General features: G+C 38.8%; 1 protein-coding gene across 2 annotated transcripts in view; it reads right to left on the bottom strand.

The window, feature by feature from the left end:
• Positions 1-997: 997 nt before the first annotated feature.
• IPMK (inositol polyphosphate multikinase) overlaps positions 998-21,889 on the bottom strand; it is a 43,705-nt gene continuing 22,813 nt past the window's right edge. Inside the window, exons 4-7 of one of the 2 annotated variants that reach the window (XR_012650074.1) lie at positions 15,847-16,019; positions 7,820-7,901; positions 6,073-6,795; positions 998-4,926 (exon numbers count right to left, since the gene is read on the bottom strand). Coding sequence is in view for 1 of the 2 variants with exons in the window: in XM_075025446.1 (XP_074881547.1) it covers positions 6,161-6,795; positions 7,820-7,901; positions 15,847-16,019 (890 nt within the window). In the remaining variant the exon portion in view is untranslated. Of the gene's footprint in view, positions 6,796-7,819; positions 7,902-15,846; positions 16,020-21,889 lie in introns of both variants that reach the window. The other variant, XM_075025446.1, reaches the window with a different exon arrangement.

The raw sequence follows: 21,889 nt of genomic DNA, 5'->3' as shown, positions 1-21,889 counted from the left end.
GAAGGTATGGTGTAAAATAAGACTGCTATGCTCTATATTCCAAAATAACTGCAGGCATCATCCGCAAGTATCCCTCAACTGGAAACTACTATTAATTGGCACCAACTGTTCCAATATAATTACAACCATGATGCCCATCAGTTGATTAGTTTAGTTTTCACATCTGCAAAGCGGTAACTCTGATGCCTACCTTAACATAGGCAGTAAATTTTTTCATACACAGCTCAGATTACTTTCTCCTTGAGAACTCACAGGATCCTGCTTTAGAACCCAGAGCACAAAGGAGAAGTGTAGCTTTTCCACATTTTCATCTCTGCCTTCCTTTTACTGCCCAACTACTTAACCTCTTCTGAAAGGACAAAGAGAAAAATCAAGTCAAGCTCTCACACCTTTAGGGTGTGATTTTCACAGCTTTCAAACATTAAAGGTAATCTCAAGGTTTGATTCTTCTGGAATAAAATAACCCTTTCCTAGTCGCTCATCAAGCCCTGAATTCTCCCAGATTTATGAAAAATCCCTTTTTTCTCTTCTGTCTCAATTAAGGGGATAGCTTCGTCTTTTCCAATCCTCTTTTCATTCAAGGAAGCACTTCCTAGCAGGGAAGAAGGTTTTAGGAAAAAGACTGGTGGACTGCTATGGAGATGGAATTCAATGCTGACCAACAATTCACAGGCAACACAGCAATGCACAGAATTTTGTTTAAAAAAAAAAAAGAAAGTTCTGTTTTGGTTTTTTGTGTGTGTGGAGCTGGATTTTTTTTCCATTTTATAGAGATGACTCTTGAACACCAAGGCAGGTACCAACAAATAATAGCAATGGATGCCATGACAGAAATATGGTGGTAAAGCAAAACTGGTAAATCCAAGGTAAACACCTATTACATAGCACACAGAAAAAAAGGAGAAGGAAAAAGGGATTAATCAGTGCAGGTATATTCAAGAAAACTTTTGCTAAAACAATCTTCCTGTATTAAAAAGAAACCAATTATACTTGCAAGTCACTTGCAGAAAATTTTAATAATTTGCCAAATATACAGCTATTAGGATTACCCTAAATATCACTCATAATTAAGTTACAAAAGTTGGTAGATAGCATAGTACAATATTCTATAAAATAAACACATGTAATATTAACAATACCCCCTGCAGTCCAATAATGGCAAAAAATAGCAAAAGAAATTACACATATAAATTAGAGGAGATTGAGTGACGGCTTTAGACACTTGAGTCAGAGAAACTGAGACCAGACTAGACTAGATACATTCATCCATCAAGCATAATTAATGTAGAATTTTAGATTTTAAAAACAATTAACAACACAACATCAGGTGCAATTTCACATGCTTTCATTTACCTTCCAGTACATTTCCCAGAATATTAAAGTGCCTTTGTGCACTCTAGTTTCATTTATAGTCAGGTTCAACACATAATATTTGGAAGTTACTTCATAGGTCACTTTTTTTTTTAAATAAAATAACTATTTGAACCAATGTACACAATTCAAACTAAGGTGTTTTTAAAGTAGCTTTGTTCTGACTATTTGCTGTTGAATGTCATGTAACAAACCAATTAAACTCCAAATACACGGGGCCCATCTCTGCTAAACAAGACTATATTAGAAGATAATTCTTGAAGCGTGTTTTCTGCTGTACGATCCTTAGCTTTTCTCATTTTTCTCCTTTCAAACACTGCTCAAATGGTTACATTTGTCCTTTGGATGACAACCTTCTCTGCAGCTTTCATTGACAGATTGCCGTGAACATGGAGAGTGGAGAGTATTTGGCCTGTGGCTATGGAGAGTAATGTACTTCCCAGGTAACATCCTACAACACTCTGTTGTAACTCAATGAATATGCATGGCATATTCTCCCTGCAAGATACTTGAAGACTTGCAGCCTCTGGATCTTATCCGCAGCAATTACCTGCACTGCAGAACGGACCAGATGTCCTGCTCAGGGCTCCTTACGAACTTTCACCGCTTCCCGCTATGCTACTTTCTTAAACCTTAACCTCAATATTAATTACAGCAAGAAAAGGAGAACTTCATGCAGTTTGGCTGTCACTCACCTTGCCCCCAAAATGTCCTTTTCAAAACACAGATAAAGAATTTTCATAAAACCTACGATCCAGTCTCCCATGAAAGCATGCTCTCCACTAACATTCCACTCCTGCTCTTCTGTGGGAAAGAGTGCAAAAGGGAAATCATGTTTCCCACAGTATTTGAGGCATTTTGATAGTGTTTTCCAATATCTGCACTTTAAGAGCAGATATGGGACATACTTTTTTAAGAAATAAAAATTTCACTTTAAATCATTCCACAATGATGCTACAGAAGGTTACCAGTGGCAAGGGCCAAAGAAGGCACTCGGGAGGAAAGCTTACTTGGGGGGAGGGGGGAGGGCGGATGAACAACTAATGATAACTTTAAACAGCAGATGTAGATGCCAGTCTCTATCCTTCCACTGTCTTCCTATACTTGAGAGTACTTCTCATCATGAAGTGAGAAAACAATTATAAAGATCTTAAGTTTAGGCTGTAAACATCCCCACCTGACATGGCCAGCGCAGGTGATGCCTTCCCTGCTGCTGTAACATGTGGAAAGGCCCACTCTAAATACTGCATAATCCAGACTCTGATTAGCAGGAGGTCTCTGCAGGAAAGGAAGTTTTACTGGGGCTCTAGATGTAGAATATACTAACGTTACTTAAAATATCACATGCATTGAAGTATTTCAAGAACATACACACTCTGTTAATCAAACTAAAGGGAATCGGTGATTTCCTAATCTACTGTGTACTTTAAAAAGCTCTCCATGAAACTGTAGGGTTATGGAAAAGAATGGTCTGACTATGCATTACAGCAGAAAAAAAAAAAATAGAAAACTACAAGTTTCATGTGACTCACAACTGTAAGTAAAGTCTCCAGTTCAGTTCATAAAACAATTTGATTAAAATATTTTAAACATTTCATAATGGTATAATAATTTCCAATGTAATTTATGCAACAAATTCCACCCATATCCAAAAATACTATATATGTAAACACTTTTTTATAAAACTTTATACAATTCAAGCTCTTATTAGGCAAGCCTATACACAATTCTCACAATCACCTAGGCAGAAAGTCTTCAGAAAAGTATATTCTCAGAGAGTACATGATTGAAAATGCTCCATGAATCTTCCCTTTTGACAATCAATTTCTGCTAAATCAAACTCTTATTGCTTAAAATCAAAACAGATGGGTTTCATCAACAACAACAGCACTCAGATACACCACACCAGTCTGGGGAAAGGACCTACTTCCAGTTTTATGGGACAGAAATGCCTGTAAGCCTTGTTACCTTTTCCATCAAGATTTCCACGTAACTGTCACCTGTCCTGGACGCTTTGTACAGAGAACAAAAGGAGGCATCACTGGGAGGGAGGGAGATCGATGGCAATGCATACATTTAGTGACCAGTGTCTCCCTCTTCATCTTCTAATTAATTCTGTAATCTGTTTAATGATGTCTGTGAATACATCTCCAACTGTAACTGAAAACAATCTGATCAGATACAAGACACTAGAAACACCAAATCTAAAATGTGCAAGAACAATGTGAATATAACGCCTCTGCAGGCTTAAATTCACAGTTAGTACTATGCCAAAACACCTCTACAGCAAGCTTTATTTACACAACTTCCAATTAAAAATACTGTTATCTCTCAAGCTACATTTTAAATTAACAGAAATACATCCATAATAACTACCGGTAAAAAACCATGATAAAATTATTTTATTTTTTTTAATTCAAAATATTCTGACAGTTTAACAATAATCCAGGTGCATTACAAACACTGCCAAAGTCAACACAACAATCAATACTTAAAGAGCATTCAAACACTGAAGACATATATCTTAAAGCAGAGACAGGAGAATGCGCTTGTACTAAGAGCATACAGATCAATTTCCAATAACTGACTTCTCTGAGGCAGATGTCTGATTTCTCCGGCACAAAATGGATGAAAATCCAGAAGAGATGAATTACAGAGGACAAAAATTCAGATGTATAAACGGTTTCCCCCATGTTTTCTATAAAACATTGTGAATTTATCATACAAGGCCACTACCAGCCTAGACTACTCTAGTGTTGACTATTTACGGGACAGAACAAGAAAATCGTAACAGAGAAACCAGCATCGAAGCAAACAAAACCACAAACTCTTTCCAGAATATGGCTTAAATTAGTTCACAGATAGTTGGGAATATATTAACTATATGGTGCAAAGGAATACCAGGTAGAAAAAAATACTTTATCTTCCTGATATTTTCCCCTCAGCCTTCACCATAATTTGCATAAATTTTTCAACAAAATGATACCACCCATCCTGCAAGCATCTTTTCCCATGCTTCAAAAACATTATGTTACTAACAGATCAGTTTCATTCTTGAACATATTGGCCAATATTAGCTCTAAAGTTTAAACACATAATACCCTGTTTCTTCCAATTAACCCAGGTTCTCAAAATAGAGCTAAAATTTCAGCTGTATTTAAAACAGCATGTTTGCCTGAAAAAGTATTTATCTCTTTCTGATATAGAAAACAGACTTCAGATCAAGAACTTGCAAACATGTGTACACAAATGAGTGCATAGTGCAGAACATCATACAGAGAGAGCAGCAAGGCCACAGTGTCACATTAAGTCCACATGTAAAAGATGTATGTCTCCAATGACCAAATCCCTTCTAAAAAGTTTTACTTCTGCGGCTTGCTTAAAGCATTAAAATCTTGCTCTACGGATGGCAAGACTCCTCCATCCTGACTTTTCGTATAGCTGACTTTATATGCATGGTTGGACACGTACACAGCATACAGAAGAGACACACCAAAAATGCTTTGGATACATCATCCTGATCTCAAATATTCCATATGAAAGCTTGATTTTTTCCTGTGAAAAAGAAGGAAGTGGGACAACTTTCAAATTACACACCTTGCCTGTGTGTCATTTTTAAAAAAAAAAAAAAAAAAAAAAAGCAGCACCAGCTTTAGCCCAGGGTAAGAGAGCCACAACTCCACTGCAACAGACAGAGGTACGTCTGGTTGCTCCAAGGCTGGACTGGATCTTCGCAGTAAAGGGTTCTTCACCTGTACTGCTCGTCGTTTCCAGTCAGTGCTCCCCAGCAGTGGAAACGTGAAACGCTTGTTGCAAAAATACAAGCAGCAAACGGCTAGAGGAAATAAATCTCTGTATGCTTCCTCAAAACGCTTTGTTTCCCCATTCAATTAGTTTGCTTTTAAAAAGCAGTGTTTTTGGAGAAGGGCCATCAGAATAAAGGAGCAAGGCATTTCCCTTAGTCATAACATCAGACACTCTATTAACAGATTGACTTAATCTCCTAAACCAAATTAGTTCCTGGAACATCTTGCATTTGCATTCTTTTACTCTTTCCTAGGAACAAGCAGTTTCTCTAGCAGTTGTGCAGTTTAAGCCTGATATTTTACTCCAGCATTTTCTTAGCACCTCAACAGAAATTACGTTGTAGCTTGTCTGTGGTGAACATCAGCTACAGACAACCACCAAGAGGGGAAGCGCCCACACCAGGGTTAAAAGAACAACAATATCGTCCCGTGACACTGAAAAGCCCTTCTCAATACACTGGCTTCCAGGTTAGATTACTGACTCGAAACAGGATTTCTCTCAAAGTAGGGTTAACTCCAGTTATTGAAATACAGTAAACACAAGAGGGCAGTACTGAGGACATCAATCCTGCACGTTAGAGTTTTCAGTCCATTTTCTAAAAACCTGCTAATGAAGATACGGCTCAGTGTCAAGGCTAAGTGGGCAAATGTTACCTACGCTAAAGTCATTACGGGAACTAACATAATCCTTGCTTATTGTACAACTGTACTCCTTGGATTTAAGCCAACCATATACAATTCATTCTACTAATTTACCTATCCTGCTTATTCTCAAGTATCTTCATCCTTTCACACTCCCTAATTAACTATCAATTATTTTCCTGAGTGAGATTATAAAAAGTTAAACCCTTCTACCAAAAGTACAAAGACAAATAAAATATAGAACAATACAAACCCAGTTATACAGCATTACAAGTGCAGAAATTCTTCATGTTGTTGCTCTTCTTTATCATTGGCCCCCAGTAAAAAACATAGCAAAGAATTTAGTTATCCAAAATATTCTGAAGTACTGTGATTAAATTCTTCAGACCATAAATGTAGCCCTCATCCTTTGTGTTGCTAGGAAACACATGAGCAAAATCTATCATTCGGACTTCCACGTTTGCACTTTCCTTTATCTCTGTTGGCATGTGACAGAAAACTTTTTCCAGTTGGGGTATAACATTTCCATTCAGATGCTCTTGTGTAATGCACGTGCTGCTTTTCCACATGTTGTCTTGCTCCAAGTTTTCAACTTTTAGCGAGAGTTGACTGTGGTGCCTCTTCGAGTATGCCTTTTTGTGAAGTGCATAGAATTTGGACAAGCCTTTACTTACAGAGGCCTCGATTTTTCCATTCTCTGTAGAATTTATTACATGAATATTGTTATTATACTCCAGTATGTCTCCACCTGATAACAGTCCTTTGGGCACTCCTCTCTTCTCTGCCAGCGTGACATCACTCAACCGCACGGTTGTTGCCTGACACAAACCTTCATAAACAAACAGTAATGAGCTTGCATAAAAGCTGAGCTGCTGCTGGCCCTCAAACCACTTCAGAATTTTTTCAATCTTCTGAATGCTGGCAGCTATCGCATCTTTTCTCAAGCAGTACCCATTGTGGAAAAACTTTGAGATGCCTGCAAGAAATAGACATGTTTCATGATTACTTTCACCTCTGAAAAGAAAACAAACATTTTTCATTCCTTTTGGGATGAGAATAGTTCTTGATCTGAAGAAACAGACAGCATTCACATCATTTCCTTTCAGGCAATTATTAACTGAAACAGAAGTGAGCCAAGGAACTCGCATGCCTTCAGTCACTTCAGCTGTGTAAGGCCTGCTGTATAATACCACAGCTTGGATTGTAAATAAAACTAACTAATCAATGTATCAACCAAACAGTAGACGAACATGATTCCTGCTCCCCAAGTCATTTTAGCAAGTACCTGGACAGTTTAGGGCAGGGACCCATTAAATTCTTCTGGGTTAAACAAGCTCAAACAGCTCTTTATCATGAGTGGCAGAGCTGACAAGTTAGTGGCAGCTCTGGAGAAGGGTGTGTTCGTGCATGTGTCCTCCTGTCCTTCGGTAGGGGACAGATGAACATATGTCAACTAATAACTAGTTTGAAACAGTTACAACATCACCAAACAGCTGTATGATTGCAGCATTTTTATTTATTGTTAACGTAGAGCAACATATGGAATGACTTCAACCGAGAAGGTCCCTTAAATTGAAAGGTGCATTTATAGCAGCTTTCTAATAGAAAAGACAAGATATATTCACAGCAGACAACTAGAAATAAAAATATACATAGCATAAAAACATTTAATACTTCTAAAAGATTTCTATTTCATTGTAGTTTCAAAGCTGCAAAGAAATTGAATTTACCACTATCACCCCCTCATTATTAGTAAAAGACATGTGATGAGGAAGCTCCTATAGTCTACACCACTGTTATAGCCAACTGCAAACTTAATTTAGGATCGACAGGTAGTTCAAATGAAACAGCAAACAGTTAAAAACCCATCTGGCAAGAGGAGAAAAACAGACTTTTAAAATGGGAACACACAAACTGCTCTTCCTGTACAGTTCTATAAATGAGTAAATAAAATGAAAAATATCCAAGAGCACCAAATTCCAATACACAAATTCCCTCACCGTCCTTCACTGTTTCCTTTGTCAAGCTCCTTCCATAGTGCTGGTTTTGCGTCTCATAGCTGTCAGAAGAGACATGGTAAACCTGCAAGAAACAAGGAGGTAACTTGGTACTTGTTTCGAACTACCAATACTTCTGCAGAGCTAAGAGACACATTAGACAGGCTACAAAATCCTTGGTACCATTTAGCCCTCGCGGAGTTTTAAGTTGCTTGCAGCGGCCAGCACTGCCCTCTACTGCTCTGATCTGCAAAATCCTCTCCCTGTACAGCTTGGGCTCTGAGCTACAGCTTTCCTGCCTTAGAAAGACATCATTGTGTCGGCAAAAAGCAACGTGTCCATTACAGGAAAATATTTTATATGACACCTGCCTTGCAAATCAATGCGAAGACTTGAAACTATCATACTCCTACCCACGTTGCTATGAATATTAAACCAGTAAGATGTAACAAGCTCAAAAATTCAATGCAATTATTTTGCAGTTCTTAAAACTATAAAAATACTAAGCACAGCAGCAAAACAGTAAGAAATATTATGATGTGACCAGGAAGGCCCAGCTCCATGAGACCCATCTGAAACTGTAATTGTTGGCACAAATGAGGGTATACTAAATAACTGAGAGCAGTCGAATGAAAGCTCGGTTCCAGCACTGACAGCGGTACATCAGCTTTTGTCTGAAAGGGAGGCAACTCATACGGGTACAGTTTTGTCCATATCAGGAATTGTACAAGCTTAACAACTTAATTCAAAACTGTTTTACATAGAGAGACATTTTCTCTCTAACTGAAATAATTTCCATAGTAGAAATGTGCCAGCCAGCCAGGCCCAAGTATAATTTGTTTATGAGAGTGTAGACAATTCTTATTTGCAGAAATAATGGTGTTACCGAGCAGGCAGTTGTCTCTGGCAGAAACTTTTGTGCTTGGCGCTTGTTCAGACCACCCAACCCTGCAGCACCCATTCCGGCTGCAGTGCTCTGCCCTCCCTTCACCCGTCGTAAAAAGAATGGATCCCACAGAAAGAAAGTCAGGGCACACCAGTGAGGCGCCTGCCCCCAATCCCTGCTTTGGGGTCTTTTTCTTGGTGTAGCCCACAGAGAAAGTCCAGGACAGTGAACCATCAGCACAAAAAAGGAGTGGTACATGAGCAATAATTAAAAAAATTAAGAACTGCCTGTTTTCATTGCAGCCCCCCACCCTGAAACCTCTCTCCCCCATCCAAACCACAACAAGCATAGCATGAAAACACAGGTCCGTAACTCCTGCTTTGCAAAGTAGCTGGGAAGAAAAGTCTCAATTAGGTCTTAATTTGACAAAAAGATAGAGGTAATTAAATTCAGGTTCCCCAAGGAACTTAAATCATAGTGTGTGGAAGCTGATTTAAGTCATCAACCACGAGCTGAAGGGGCAGTAAATAATTCTGGTTATACTAAAGAAATAAGTTGTAAGCCTGAATGTTTAAAGTCACTTGGAAGCAGAGACACTTCCCACTGTTATGATTCCTATTTCCACCGTTACGATAGTTATAGAAACTGATAGAAACTGATATCTACAAATTGCAGAAGTGCAGAGCAGAGTGAGTTACTGTAAAACAGCATCTGACAAGTGTGATTTTCGTTTCACAAAAACATTCATTTTTCACCACTAGGTTTTTTTTTCCAAAGCACATAAAAGAGGTACAGCATACAACATATGAACCCAAAAATTCCTTATGTAAATACTTCAGGTACCAAAGTTACTTTCAAAAACATACAGAAAGTTTCAGAAACTTTTTAAATTTAAAGAGCTACAAGCCAAAGGTAATTAAATAAAGCAAGAATAAAAAAAAATATATTGCTTAGGAAAGGGATCAAGAGTCTGACGACTACATGTACGTTTTCACTAGCTGTGTCTTCACGTTAATAATATCAAATGTTCTCATTTAGTTGGTCTAGGGGCAGCTTCCACCATACACTGCACCACACTCCTGAATAAATAATCTTGTTTACCAGAACCTTATCTCTTCCCTGTAGGAGCTAACAGTTTTTGTAACATGGGCACTTGCTCAAAAATGCTGATTAAGATCTGCAAGCTCATTTTGTTTTCCAAAGAAACGCTGGAGCAGCACATAAGCCCCCTGTGCTTCTGAGCTGGGTTTCCCATGAAGCCACTCTACCTCTTCTCATAATTTGCACAAAACTATTCCCCCCAAAATGGCTTTCTATATAGTTTAAAAATACCCAAGCAGATGTGCATGTTTTGCATTAACAGTGCATTTTTTAACTATACAAAATGGTCGATGACAAACTACCAAGTCCCCCACACATACCAACAGTGTACTGTATTTATTTAACTATCTTGTGAACAAGTGAAGACTCAGAATGCCCTTGGCTACCAATGGGCTTGGCTGCAGACAGTAGCATTAAAGGACAACATGTATACGTAATCATGGAAGTATTCTTCATGTTAGCCAAAGAGCTGTCTCTTAATACTGCTTCAAGCCTTTTCTCAACTGCAAGGAAGTGACTAGTTGAAACATCCCTGGAAAACCTCAACCAAATCCAAATACATTAAGCCCCATACTGAAAGCAGAGGAACACAAAACCATATTCAAACAGAAATAAGCTTTAACCAGTTCTTGCTTCACCCCTACCCACACCCCCAAAACACAGGGATGGCTGTGCAGTAGTAGCAGAAGACTAAAGTCAGCTTCCTAGTCTATGGACCTTTTGCTTCACTGTGCTTTTGTTCATGCTGGCACCGCTACTAAGCTACTACCAACCTTTCCCAAAAGGATATTTGCCTTTGAACCAACCTTCTTATGTTTCCCTGTTGTTGCAGCTGTCTGTACTAGCCCGTTTCTGTCAAAATGATGACAAGTCAAATAAGTAAAATCCGTAGCCTTAACAATGGACAGGACATTATTAGACAGGAAAATCTCATTTCTTGTCCACTTGCTGCAGCTTGTTACATGTTTGCTCAGTATTACAAGGAGTCTCACTGTATAATGCAAGACAAAGAAAACTCCTTATATGACCTGCAGAACATTGCCTTCAAGAAAACTCCTGCTTCATCAGTGATTTTTATATATTCTTACTACACAAGATCAGAGCTGTTTTGGCTGACAAAGCAGGGGCTCCACCTTGTGCCTACAAGCAGCTCCCATTCACTGAAGTTTCTGCATAAACAGAACTGGAATCCACCATGCTAACAGGTTCAGTTTTTTTAATTAGTAGTAGTAAGGACTACTACTAATGCCATTGACGTTCCCATGCACTAGCCGGTGCCTGGGAAGCAGTTTCTCGCAGAGCTCCCAGTGCCTGTCCCTGCTCCCCTGAATGCCCGCGAGGGCAGCCTGGGACCTGCTCTTCTGAACAAGGACACAGAGATTACGGATACACACTCTGATGCCGAGACATCCAGATTTCAAAGGCCTGAGCTGTCCACCCCTTGCATTTTTTCCATAAATATACTTAACCGTCACCCCTATTTTACACTCATACAGGTAAGAGCGAGTAAGTGTTTAAATATTACACAGAGTTTTCTGTTTACAGCAAGGCACCTCTGCGCTCATAACTGGCATCTGAAGGTCAGCATCCAGCCTGCTGCCAAAATCAGACCCAAGCCGAAAGCACGTGTAAGCAGGCAGCACCCCCAAGGACATCCAACACCAGCATCAGTCCATCACCTTTGCAGAGGCCACCTCCAGCACCAGGCGGAGACCCACACCCACAAATGGGTACCTTTCGCCTGGACCTCTCGACTGTCCCTACATAAATATACAGGTTTCCTTCATGTCTGAAGAACCCGGGTTTCTCTGCAGTCCTGTGATCTTGCACGGACTCATGCTGCCAGAGTGGAAGACTTAAGACACTGAGTTTTAACAAGCCTTATTTTCTCTTTTTCCCAAAGAAAGTAAAACAAGGATTTGAAGAAAAAAAATAACACAGGGAAAAATTTTTAAAAATACATTCTCTTATTTGATACTACTGCTTCAATGCTATAACACTATTACTGCTGCTGAGAGCATGCCCATTTATCCAAATCCATTTATCTAAACACACACCCCCTTTTTAAAAACAAAACAAAACAAAACTTTTGTTGTTGCTAGGTCACAAGTGATAAAAGTACATACATCCCTGCTTGCTGCTAGCTTGAAAATTCAGCACAGGAAGGATGCATCCCTGCTCCCCCGTTTCTAAGACTATACTTACATATTATTCTATCTGGTTTGCTGCTTTGTTCTGGTATTTGACAGAGTGCTTTGTATGATTAAGTATACCACCAAATACTCTTGACAATCAATATAAAGGTTTAGCAAGGTCCTTACATAAATAAGTTGTATAATGAAATTATGTTAAAACTAATTCAGTGAAAAAGCAGACTAATTATCTCCTAAATAAAAGAAACGATGACACTGCAGTTAAATCATGAACCATTTTAAAATAGCTTAATACATAATTTTGGACTCCCAGAACTTCCACAGAGCACCTCATTAGAATAAATTTCTTTTATGCCTCCTTTTTATATAATGGGGGGAAAAGAGGCCATCTCTCATTTCATCCATCATCAGCTTTTTCCTAACATACAGGAAATCTTATCAGCCATACGTACACAAGCGGACCAGCTGTCATATACGTGACGAGTCTTTTGTGTAAGGAAAAATTGCTGGAAAAAAATGCCAGGGTACCCATCTGCTAGAACTTGCCCAAGAGGATGACAGATGAATCTCCTGAACTCTACAAAGGAAGTACTTCTGAAACATACCCTTCAATCCACTCGCAGATACCAGACTCCGATGAACCGCTGCATTCAGTTTTGCAGCATGGATTCGGCACTGTCAGACTGAGAAACAGATGAGCTGAACTCAACTGCAAGAACCAGGGAGTGAAAGTGGAAAGAGAGAAAAGGGGAGGAGGTGGTGGTGCACAGAGGTCACAAAGCCAGCACAGAGGAACCGAGCAAAGCCTTGGTTCACTGCTCATTTCAGCCACTGCAGACATCTATTTCCAGACTTTTGGGGGGCACTTGCTTGTTTGGAGGGAGGATTTTTTTCCAGGGCTTGTGGTTGGTTTGTTTCATTTGCTGTGGGTTTGTTTTGGTTTTGTTTTTTGTTGTTTGTTGTTTTGGGGTTTTTGTTTTTTGGTTTGGTTTTTTTTAGTTTTGGGGGGTGGGGAGGTGTTAGTTTTTGTTTTGTTTTGTCTCCCTGTTTTCTTAAACTTCAAAGCTTGAATTAGACTTATAAATGTAAAAAAACCCAGTTCTGGTCATTTTTTTACTCTGGAAGAATATGAACCCTAGATGCAGTACTTAATAGCTTTATTATTCTCCCTTCCTAAATCTTTTTATTAACACATCAGAGCTTATGAAAATTACCACGACACTAGAAAGGGTTCATAAAGAACTCATAAAACAGACTCAGCTACAGTCAGTTTTAGAATATCTTGCAGGAACATGTGCTGTAGATTAGGAAATTCACTTGTAAAACCAGCTTTGATCAGGTATCTGCATTACTGCATGCACATGGTCATAGGCACAAACAATAAAAGCAAATGATGGATTATACTGGTAAAGTTACGTAATCACCGGTTTGTGCTTTAAAAAACACATTTCAGAAACATTATGGACTACATAATAGTGCAATCAAGATGTTCTGCAAGAAAACCTGCAGAAATTGGGAATTGTGGATTCTGAACATATTGCGAATCCGAAATGAGATCACAACCCACACGTTCTGCTTGTATTCAACAGCATACAAAATACTCTATTTTTAATATTGCATGCACTGCAAAGATATTTCTTACATATTTACACATCTACTACTGAAAGCACATTGTAACTTTTATTTTTGCTGCTGGAACCATACCTTAGTTTTCCAACTTATATTTAAATTCTCACTACTTTCATAACACATCTATGTTCTCATCTCTTAAAGAAAGGAACCTTTCCACTAAATATGAAATTGGGGTTTTAACCAATGTTACTGAAATGACTGTATTTTCTAAACGCGTTTCCATGCATTTATTCTGTCTATACAGTGCCTTAAGATGAATATAGTTTAGCACATGCCAAATGCCAGAACTACCTACATAAATCAAAGCTCTGCCAAATAGGAGACTAGCTTCTTTTAAGGACAAACCATACATATTTTACATATAAACAGATGACTGCTTAGTTACCAGTGCATTAAAAAAAGGTGTATCAATGGCTTGTGGGGTAAAAACCCACTATAAATAAATTTTGGGGTAAAAAACCCCACCTGTAAAACATTCTTGCTTTTATCTCTTCATGACAACTTATATGGCGTGTGCTTTAAATAACATAGATAACTACATTTTCTATTTTTCCTGGCCCTCTTGTTCTTGCTCTTCTAAAATAGAAACCTAATAAGCAAGCCCACCTCCATGTTAAAAATAACATTGAAGAAAGAAATTAAACACAAACCCCTCTATTTTCTGAATCGTGTTATACCATGTTTTGTCCAGCAAACACTAGCAACCTTTATCCAGCGTGTGAGCTGTTACAGGCAGTAAATGCCCGTACAGAAGAGTGTTTTGCATCATGGCCAGAATCTTCCAAAACTAAAGCAAGCAGACAGGCAGAGAGCACCCCATAATCAAGAGGCGGCAAGCTGAGCAGAGAAAATGCCTTGTGAATTTAGACTTTGCTAAGTGTTGCATGAGGGGAGGAGGAATCTTTTGAATTCTTTTTGGAAAATAACTTCCAACATGCAATTTGGTACCAAAGGCACAAAACAAATCTCATCTAGTTAAACACCAGACGGGAAACTGCAATGCTTGGGGGAACCATCATTATACATACAGTTTGAATTAGGGAAATGAAAGAATTTCTGCAACAGGATAAAGACACCAATAAATGACAATGTTAGAAACAATAGTCTCAAGCAAAAATACCGTGGAAGCAAGCATTCATTCCTTTTGCACTGTCACGAAACAAAGGATGTTGAAGTACATTGTTTTACACACGAGATAAGAAAGGTTATGTAACGACATAAGCCAAATCCAAAGCTGTAATCTACAGCCTTCCTTCTTGAACTGAACTGTTTGACTGGTTTTTGACTCGACTCCCACGTTCTTTCTCATAGGCTTACATAATTACTACTCATGACCACTATAATTTATAGCTGTAAGAGCTTATCTCGAGACAGAGTTAAGGCTGAGAGCCTAGGCAATTAAGTACAAAACATTACAGAGATATTAGAATTATTTCAAACAATGGTGCAATCTGTGTATTGTTGCTGTCTAGTAGCAAAGGGGAAGCTAATCAAAGTCTTCGGCCATTTATGCTTGTTGATGCAGGGCTTCAGAAGCCCTGGCTTTGTGTATGCGAGAAGGAAAACAAAAATCTCACATCAAGAAGAAAATTAATCCTGTGCCAATCACAGCAGAAAAAACAATACTTTAAATGCACTGCATCAGGTATTCATTACTGACATCAACACATTTATGTTACTGCTCCATAAAAGTTCTGTACAGCTTTTCTTTACAATGAAGTTTTAGAGTAGCCAATACACCAATACTGAATTTTCCTTTCTCCTCACCTAAGACAAGGAAATGCAACAGAGTTAGTACAGACACCTGCAGGGCCTCATCCATCTCAAACTAACCTTCAACTGACAGTTGTTCCTCAAGAGCATAAGCATCAAAGAACTTTTCTTCTGGTGGAGAGCTTTTTTAAATGCAGAACGTAAGCAGCTATTTATAGCTACATGCATCACCTCTGAGAGCTAACTTATTCTTCTATAATAGTGTCCTAGTGCCCTGTCCCAACCCCTTTCTTGTATACATATACAGAACCCAGGTTGCAAATAGATTCCCAGAAGCAACACGGCCAAGTTAAACACTTGTTGTGAACAAGAGCTGTGTTTTGGAACATAACAGTTGATACCAGTACTACCAACATACTCAGATAACACTTCATTTACGTAAAACTCAAGAGGACTGTCATTTGCCTAAAAAACTAGCTACTGTATCTGGTGTGGGACAACAGGCCAGAGCATAAGCTGAATTTGAAAACAAAACAAGTTCTTACCCTCATGCCAAGTACCAAAAAGCCAATCTCTTCCATCAGCGGGTACTTGCTGACCTGCTGCTGTATCTTCTCAGCTGAAGCATACGGATCATAACTTTTCTGACCTATTTTTACATCCATTATGCAAGGCTTATTAAACTTACGGGTCACATCTTCCAGTTTTAGATACGTATCTGTTAAAAAGACAAAACTTTCATAAACAGTCGGTCAAAGCAAAATTATATAGTTTCTGCTGAGCTTCTGTGGAGGAAGGAGAATACTTTAAGGCTTAACATCACGTGAGTTCTTTAAGAGTCAAATTTATCACTGAACACAGACTAAATCATGGTCATTGACACCCACAAACTCTGTTGGCATTAAATTCTAAATGCCTTATTGTTTAGAAAATTGTATACAATTAAAGTGTGCTAACCTAGCACTCAAATTCAAATTATTGCCCAGAAGAAATTCATGAGGAGCTTTTATTAAGCCATTAGCATACTTCAAATAGCATTAATAAGCACATACAAATGCAGGTTACTACATGGCTGGTTTTGCAATGGAGACTGTGTTTTCTTTCTCTGTGTGAAAGGGCTAGAATTAAAATGGCAAGTTTTGTTTGTGTCATTTTAAAAATGAAATTAACATTGCAGAGTCCTACCCTACAGCTGAAATGCATTTCGTTTTTCTTCTTTTTATCCCACTCCTATCCGTACTCGTTTCTCATGGCACACCTTTTGGGGAAAACCCTCTTCAAATCCTAGGCTGCCTTTAATCCATTTCCAAAAGTCCCTTTGGGAAGGTGGGTGGACCAAAAAACCCCAAGCCCTTTGGAGTGCTTGAAGATGTAAAGGAGTATCTAGCACCTGGTCAAACTGGTTTATGCTTTTCTCCAGTGCAGATAAAAGACTATTACCAACATGATCTATAGCACTGATTGTCAGAACACAACAAGAAAACAAACTTCAGTAGCTGCTTGACTCACAGATAACTCTGCTTGGAGGAAGCCTGCACAGATCTCTAGCCCTTGCCAGGGCACAATTTGCACCAAGACAACACACAGCATTAACACGTCTCACTCTTCACATCGGCTTCTGCAAATCCACCTGTTATCAGTCACAAACTTCACATTAAAGTTTGTTCTTCTCTCAGGTACAGCCTACTCCATGAGTGTATTTCTTTGTCTTTAATGCAATCTGAAGACACAAAAACATTGTCTTATTCCCCATTCCAGCAGCATAATCTAAAATGGGATTGCCAAAGAAAGCAAAAACAGTTCAAGCTTGAAGAGGGACCAAGTGCCTTGTTTTGATAGCTGTACAGACAGGTAACAAAACCAGTTAGAGTTAAGATAAAGGGAACAAGCAATGTTCCATTTCCACTTAATAAGTAGAAACACTTTCTTAAGGATAGGAAATGAAAGGGACTTTTATTACTTTAGTAAGTCCCACTTAGAGCTTCAATTTTTACACCATCATGATCAAATGTCCCAATTCCCCAAAGTATGTATGTATCAATCTGAAATAGGTTTGATTTAATCCTTAGGTGCCTGCTTTATGTATAGATGGGACTAAGCATACTGTTAATGTAAAGTCATTCTCAGGAAAGCATGTCAAACCAATACATTATTTTAAAAATCCAGCCTTCTACTCTAACTCACTGTATCAACTTACAGTACTTTTCAATGTCCTTTGGGCTACAGAATCAATCCAGCTACAGCAAAAAGAGTTTCATTATAGACTAGCTCACCCATAAACCAGCTTTGTTAACTACAACTGCAGGGATATCCAAGCTAAAATAACTCATACTTAACTTTGAAAAGCCATAGGCAGCAAACATACTTGATACTTGCTCACTAGATACCCCCTAAGGAGAAGTGGGACAAATACTCTGCCTACCAGGAAGTGTATTCTGTTATTACCTGAACTGCAGGTGCCACTTTTTCTATTCAAAGTTTTTATACACAGGTCTAATTCAGTCAGGTATTACCACGGCTTTTGCAGGGCTTTGGGGAACCACTACTGAATCCAGGGGAGTCCATATAACCTTTTAGCTATCTGTTATTAAAATTGTAAAAGTCTAAGTGTCATCCTTCACACCTATCCTTTTTGCATCTTACAGAAATCACTGTAATCAATATATTTGTGTCACCCCTCTAAAACAATCCAGAAAACAACAACTAAGTGAAAATCAAGGTTTTCAGCACTTAGCTCTCAAAAGCACCGAGCCAGGCGTATGCCATGGGAGGTGGGGAAAAAAAAAAATACAAAAACATCTCAGAAAATGTCTGCAGTCCTTCTCCACCAACTCCAAAATGCTTTGGATTATGTTGTGAGTACCTCCGGACTCAAACTGCTACAAATACAAAATTATACAGATTGCAAGTTACCACAAATTATACAAATTGTTTAGATGCAATGTTTTTATCAACCCTAAAATATAACTGTATATTAAGTAGTATAAAACATCTATTTCTGTAATACAACAAAAAGAGAACCCATAACTACCTTCAAAAGCAGAACTTAAATTTCCCAAAACCTAGCATACTTCCCTTCAGACAACATGCCGGCAAGATAGCCATCCTCTTCCCATCAAAAGCATTTGTAGAGCACCCATGGTTATCCTCTGTCCTCTACTCCACTGGTCCAAATCCCTCTTTTGAAGCATACAGCACCAGCATTCAACACCTCCAAAATATGTAAAAGTTCTAAATATCTGTGACTTTTTAGTTCCCCATCCATTTCAGATCTGTTAAGCTAGAATACCTCCCTTACTGACCTCCTAAAAATGTAACAATTACTATTTTAAAAAAATAAAGCATTAAAATAACTTAGGAGCTAACACTAACCCTGGGAAATACTAATTACTTTAAAAAGCCTGTGAATTATCCAGAAATGACTCATTTCTTTCACACTTTTTGGTATTATTTAAGTCTGCATCGTTAGCTAACTGCTAGGTCAGAATTAAGACTGTGTTACATCTGTTCCATGCACACCCCCACTCTCAAAAAGCTTTTTGTCCTTGTGAGAAGAGCAATGCCACCACAGATAAAGTATTATAGCAAGTTATTTCTTCTCATTACAGCTTCAGAAAAACGCATCAGATGTTTACGCTTCATCTTTCCTGGCACTGTTCAGTTCTTACTGGTGTTGCGTTCAAGATCTACGGTCTACTGCAACAGATCCCAAAACCACAGTATCAGAACATATCGCAGCTTTCAACAGTTACCCCTACAATATCTCGAAGCATTAAGACTCAGGCAAACAAAGTAAGCTTCAGATTCAGGCATCAGTAGGTATCACTGCTCTACTTTTCAAGTCAGGTGCTCTCATAGTCTTTGAGGATCTGACCCCAAGTGTCCTTCTCAAGGTCATCAACAAGTCTGCAGCTGAGCCTAGGTAACTAGAGCACTCTCCTTCCTCTGTTTTGTTAAACAAAAAATGGCAGATTTTTCAAGCAGTTCAGATTTTCTGAATTATTGTGTAGTACACTGCTAACCCAACGTGCTTCTGCAAATCATGCATTCGCCATCTAAAAACAGGTTAACTTAAAATCCCCTGCAGAGAAAAGAATTCCTAAGGATTTTTGATTCTTAGCTTTGGTAAATAATCCTGACTATATATTTCAAGGATTTAAACAAATCATTCCTCAGAGACTTGCCCTCCCCCTTTCTATTTTTCAGTGGCAGGGAAGGAGGCAGGAAGATGTGGCTTGAGGTATTATTTACATATTTTATTACAGTCCTAAAGGAGACAAACTGAAAGACCACCAAAATTCAGCAAGTATGCATGGCATGAACCACTGCAGACTTCAGCACGTACATGCTGATTCTTTCAGTCCTCACTGGAATCAGAAGGGACAAAATAACTTGGGGCGTCTGACTTCTCAAAACTCACAAGACATCTCTCAAACCATATGAATAAGCAGGGAAAAGCCTCAGTTGCTCCCAGCACCAAGGCAAGAAAAGAAAGGTTTGAAGCTGGCTTGTATTTATCTACCCTGTTCTCAGTTTAGGCAACAAAAATTAGAGCACAGTATGAAATGAGCAGCAGTCAAGTTACTTAAAAATATGCAGGGGCAACAAGTAGGCAGCAAAAACCAGAACTCTCAGGAGATATAAAAAGCTTAAGATGGCTCCTACATCTTTATAACAACTTTTCCACTTCTTTATTAATAAACTCCAAATGCCCACAATGCCAGCAAACACAAAGTTCAAATCAAATTATCTCACTTCAGTTTTAGATTAGCTTAGGGAGATGGAGTGTTACCTATCTCTAACTCCATCTCCTGTGCAGTAGTACTAGGTATGCAATTTCAGCATAACAGGACAGTTACTTTACAAAATTTTATTGATACTGTGACTATCAGCCCATCTTTTTGTCACACTTCCTATATTCTCATTTACACTTAATAGATTTCACCCCTTCTAGCTAGCAGTTTGATCCAGTCATCTACATTTTCAGCATAGAAAACTGATGCTTTCTCCCTAAATATTTCTCTAAGAAAATAAACTTCTTGTGTTCTCCACCTTACCCACTGCACTTCCTGCTTCAAGATCAAGTTCAGAGTGGTCCTAAATTAAGTTAGTCTGGTTTTTTCCTACCACAAGGCTACAATTCTCTTCATGTCTGTATGAACCCACTCAAACTCTCAACCCTCTACCCAGGATAATAACTATATTGCTACACATACAAGACACCATTCATCGAAGAGCCCTCTTTCTTCCTTATCTCATAAATAGAAGAACTTTATAAAAAATGAGGACACCAATGGCCATCCTCTCTCTGCTCTGGCAAACCAGGCAAGCTGTTGCTCCTCCACACAAACACTCTTAGAAAATATATATAGTTCAGGACATGCAGGAAGCACAGTTTGGTAACTGATAGACTGTTTAACTTAATATTTGGTGTTTCAGAAGTCACCTATGGCCAATTTAGCAACAACAAGGAATCACTGGGTTCACTGTCAGAGGTTGTATGGAGCTGTGTCCCCAGAGTCTGTAGAGCAGTGACTGCCAAAGGAAAGGTCAGGCTTCCAATGTCAAGACTGCAAAAAAACCAACAAGTACATCTTCAATCTACATTTAAGAACTAGATACCTTTCTAGCTGCTAGATTCCCTCATCTAATGTCACTGGGAAGCACCACAGCAGCTAAGCATATTGTTCAATCTTTTGAACCAGAGCTTAATCCACACCTAATTTGTGGGGATGGGTTGGTTACCTGTCCCCCATTTCCCCCAAACAGCCTCTCCACATCCCTCCTCTGTGTGGTTACTTCCCCTTCCTGTTTTTCTAAACTTTTTTCCTACTGCTTATCCAGTTGAAATGCAACACTGCTGATGTTCTTCACCTCTGGTGCCAAGCACCTATGCACGCACACAAATGCATCACAGAGGTTTTCCTTCACATCTGGCATTAGCAAAACTGCGTTTGCAAACACCTGTTAAACCACTTCCAATGTGAATGGCTACCTCCTTAGCTTTGGATGTATCCAGTACACACACGTTGTGTTAAGCTCCATCATCTCCAGTTTATTTGATTTCTATCAAGACTACACAAAACTCATTAATACTTGAGATAACAGAGTTGGCAATGGAGTGTTTTGTTTGAACCCCTGCCATAGCTTTCTATGAAGAGGGTTCCTGATAGCACCGTCTTTTCAAGAAGCAAACCAAACAAAATAAAAAGTTACTCTTCCTTTAAACAGTTATTCCTACTGGCTACATCTGGACTACTGGTGGAGACCTGCCAAAATTCAGCCCCATGGTGCACAGAGCTAGTGAATTCCCAAAGTAAACTAGGGTTGTGTTGAATTACTGTATCTTGGCTAGACCACATATTTTTATGTCTTAAGATCCTACTGTGAATAGAAAACATTGATTTGCAATTTGGAGGGGACATTACGTGAGCTCCATGACACACATAAAATTATGAGGGAAGGAAAAAGATAGCTCTGGTGGAGCTATTTGAGTTAGTGCCAAACATGAAAGTGTGAAGGCAAATCTGAGCCAAGAAAGTGCTGGGTACTACCACAGTCCTCCTTGCATTTCTTTCTGTAGAATTT

This window comes from Buteo buteo, chromosome 4, assembly GCF_964188355.1.
Source record: "Buteo buteo chromosome 4, bButBut1.hap1.1, whole genome shotgun sequence".
NCBI classification, from domain to species: Eukaryota; Metazoa; Chordata; class Aves; order Accipitriformes; family Accipitridae; genus Buteo; species Buteo buteo.
The sequence above is the reverse complement of the archived record's forward strand: the minus strand, read 5'-3'. Positions and strand labels throughout refer to the sequence as shown.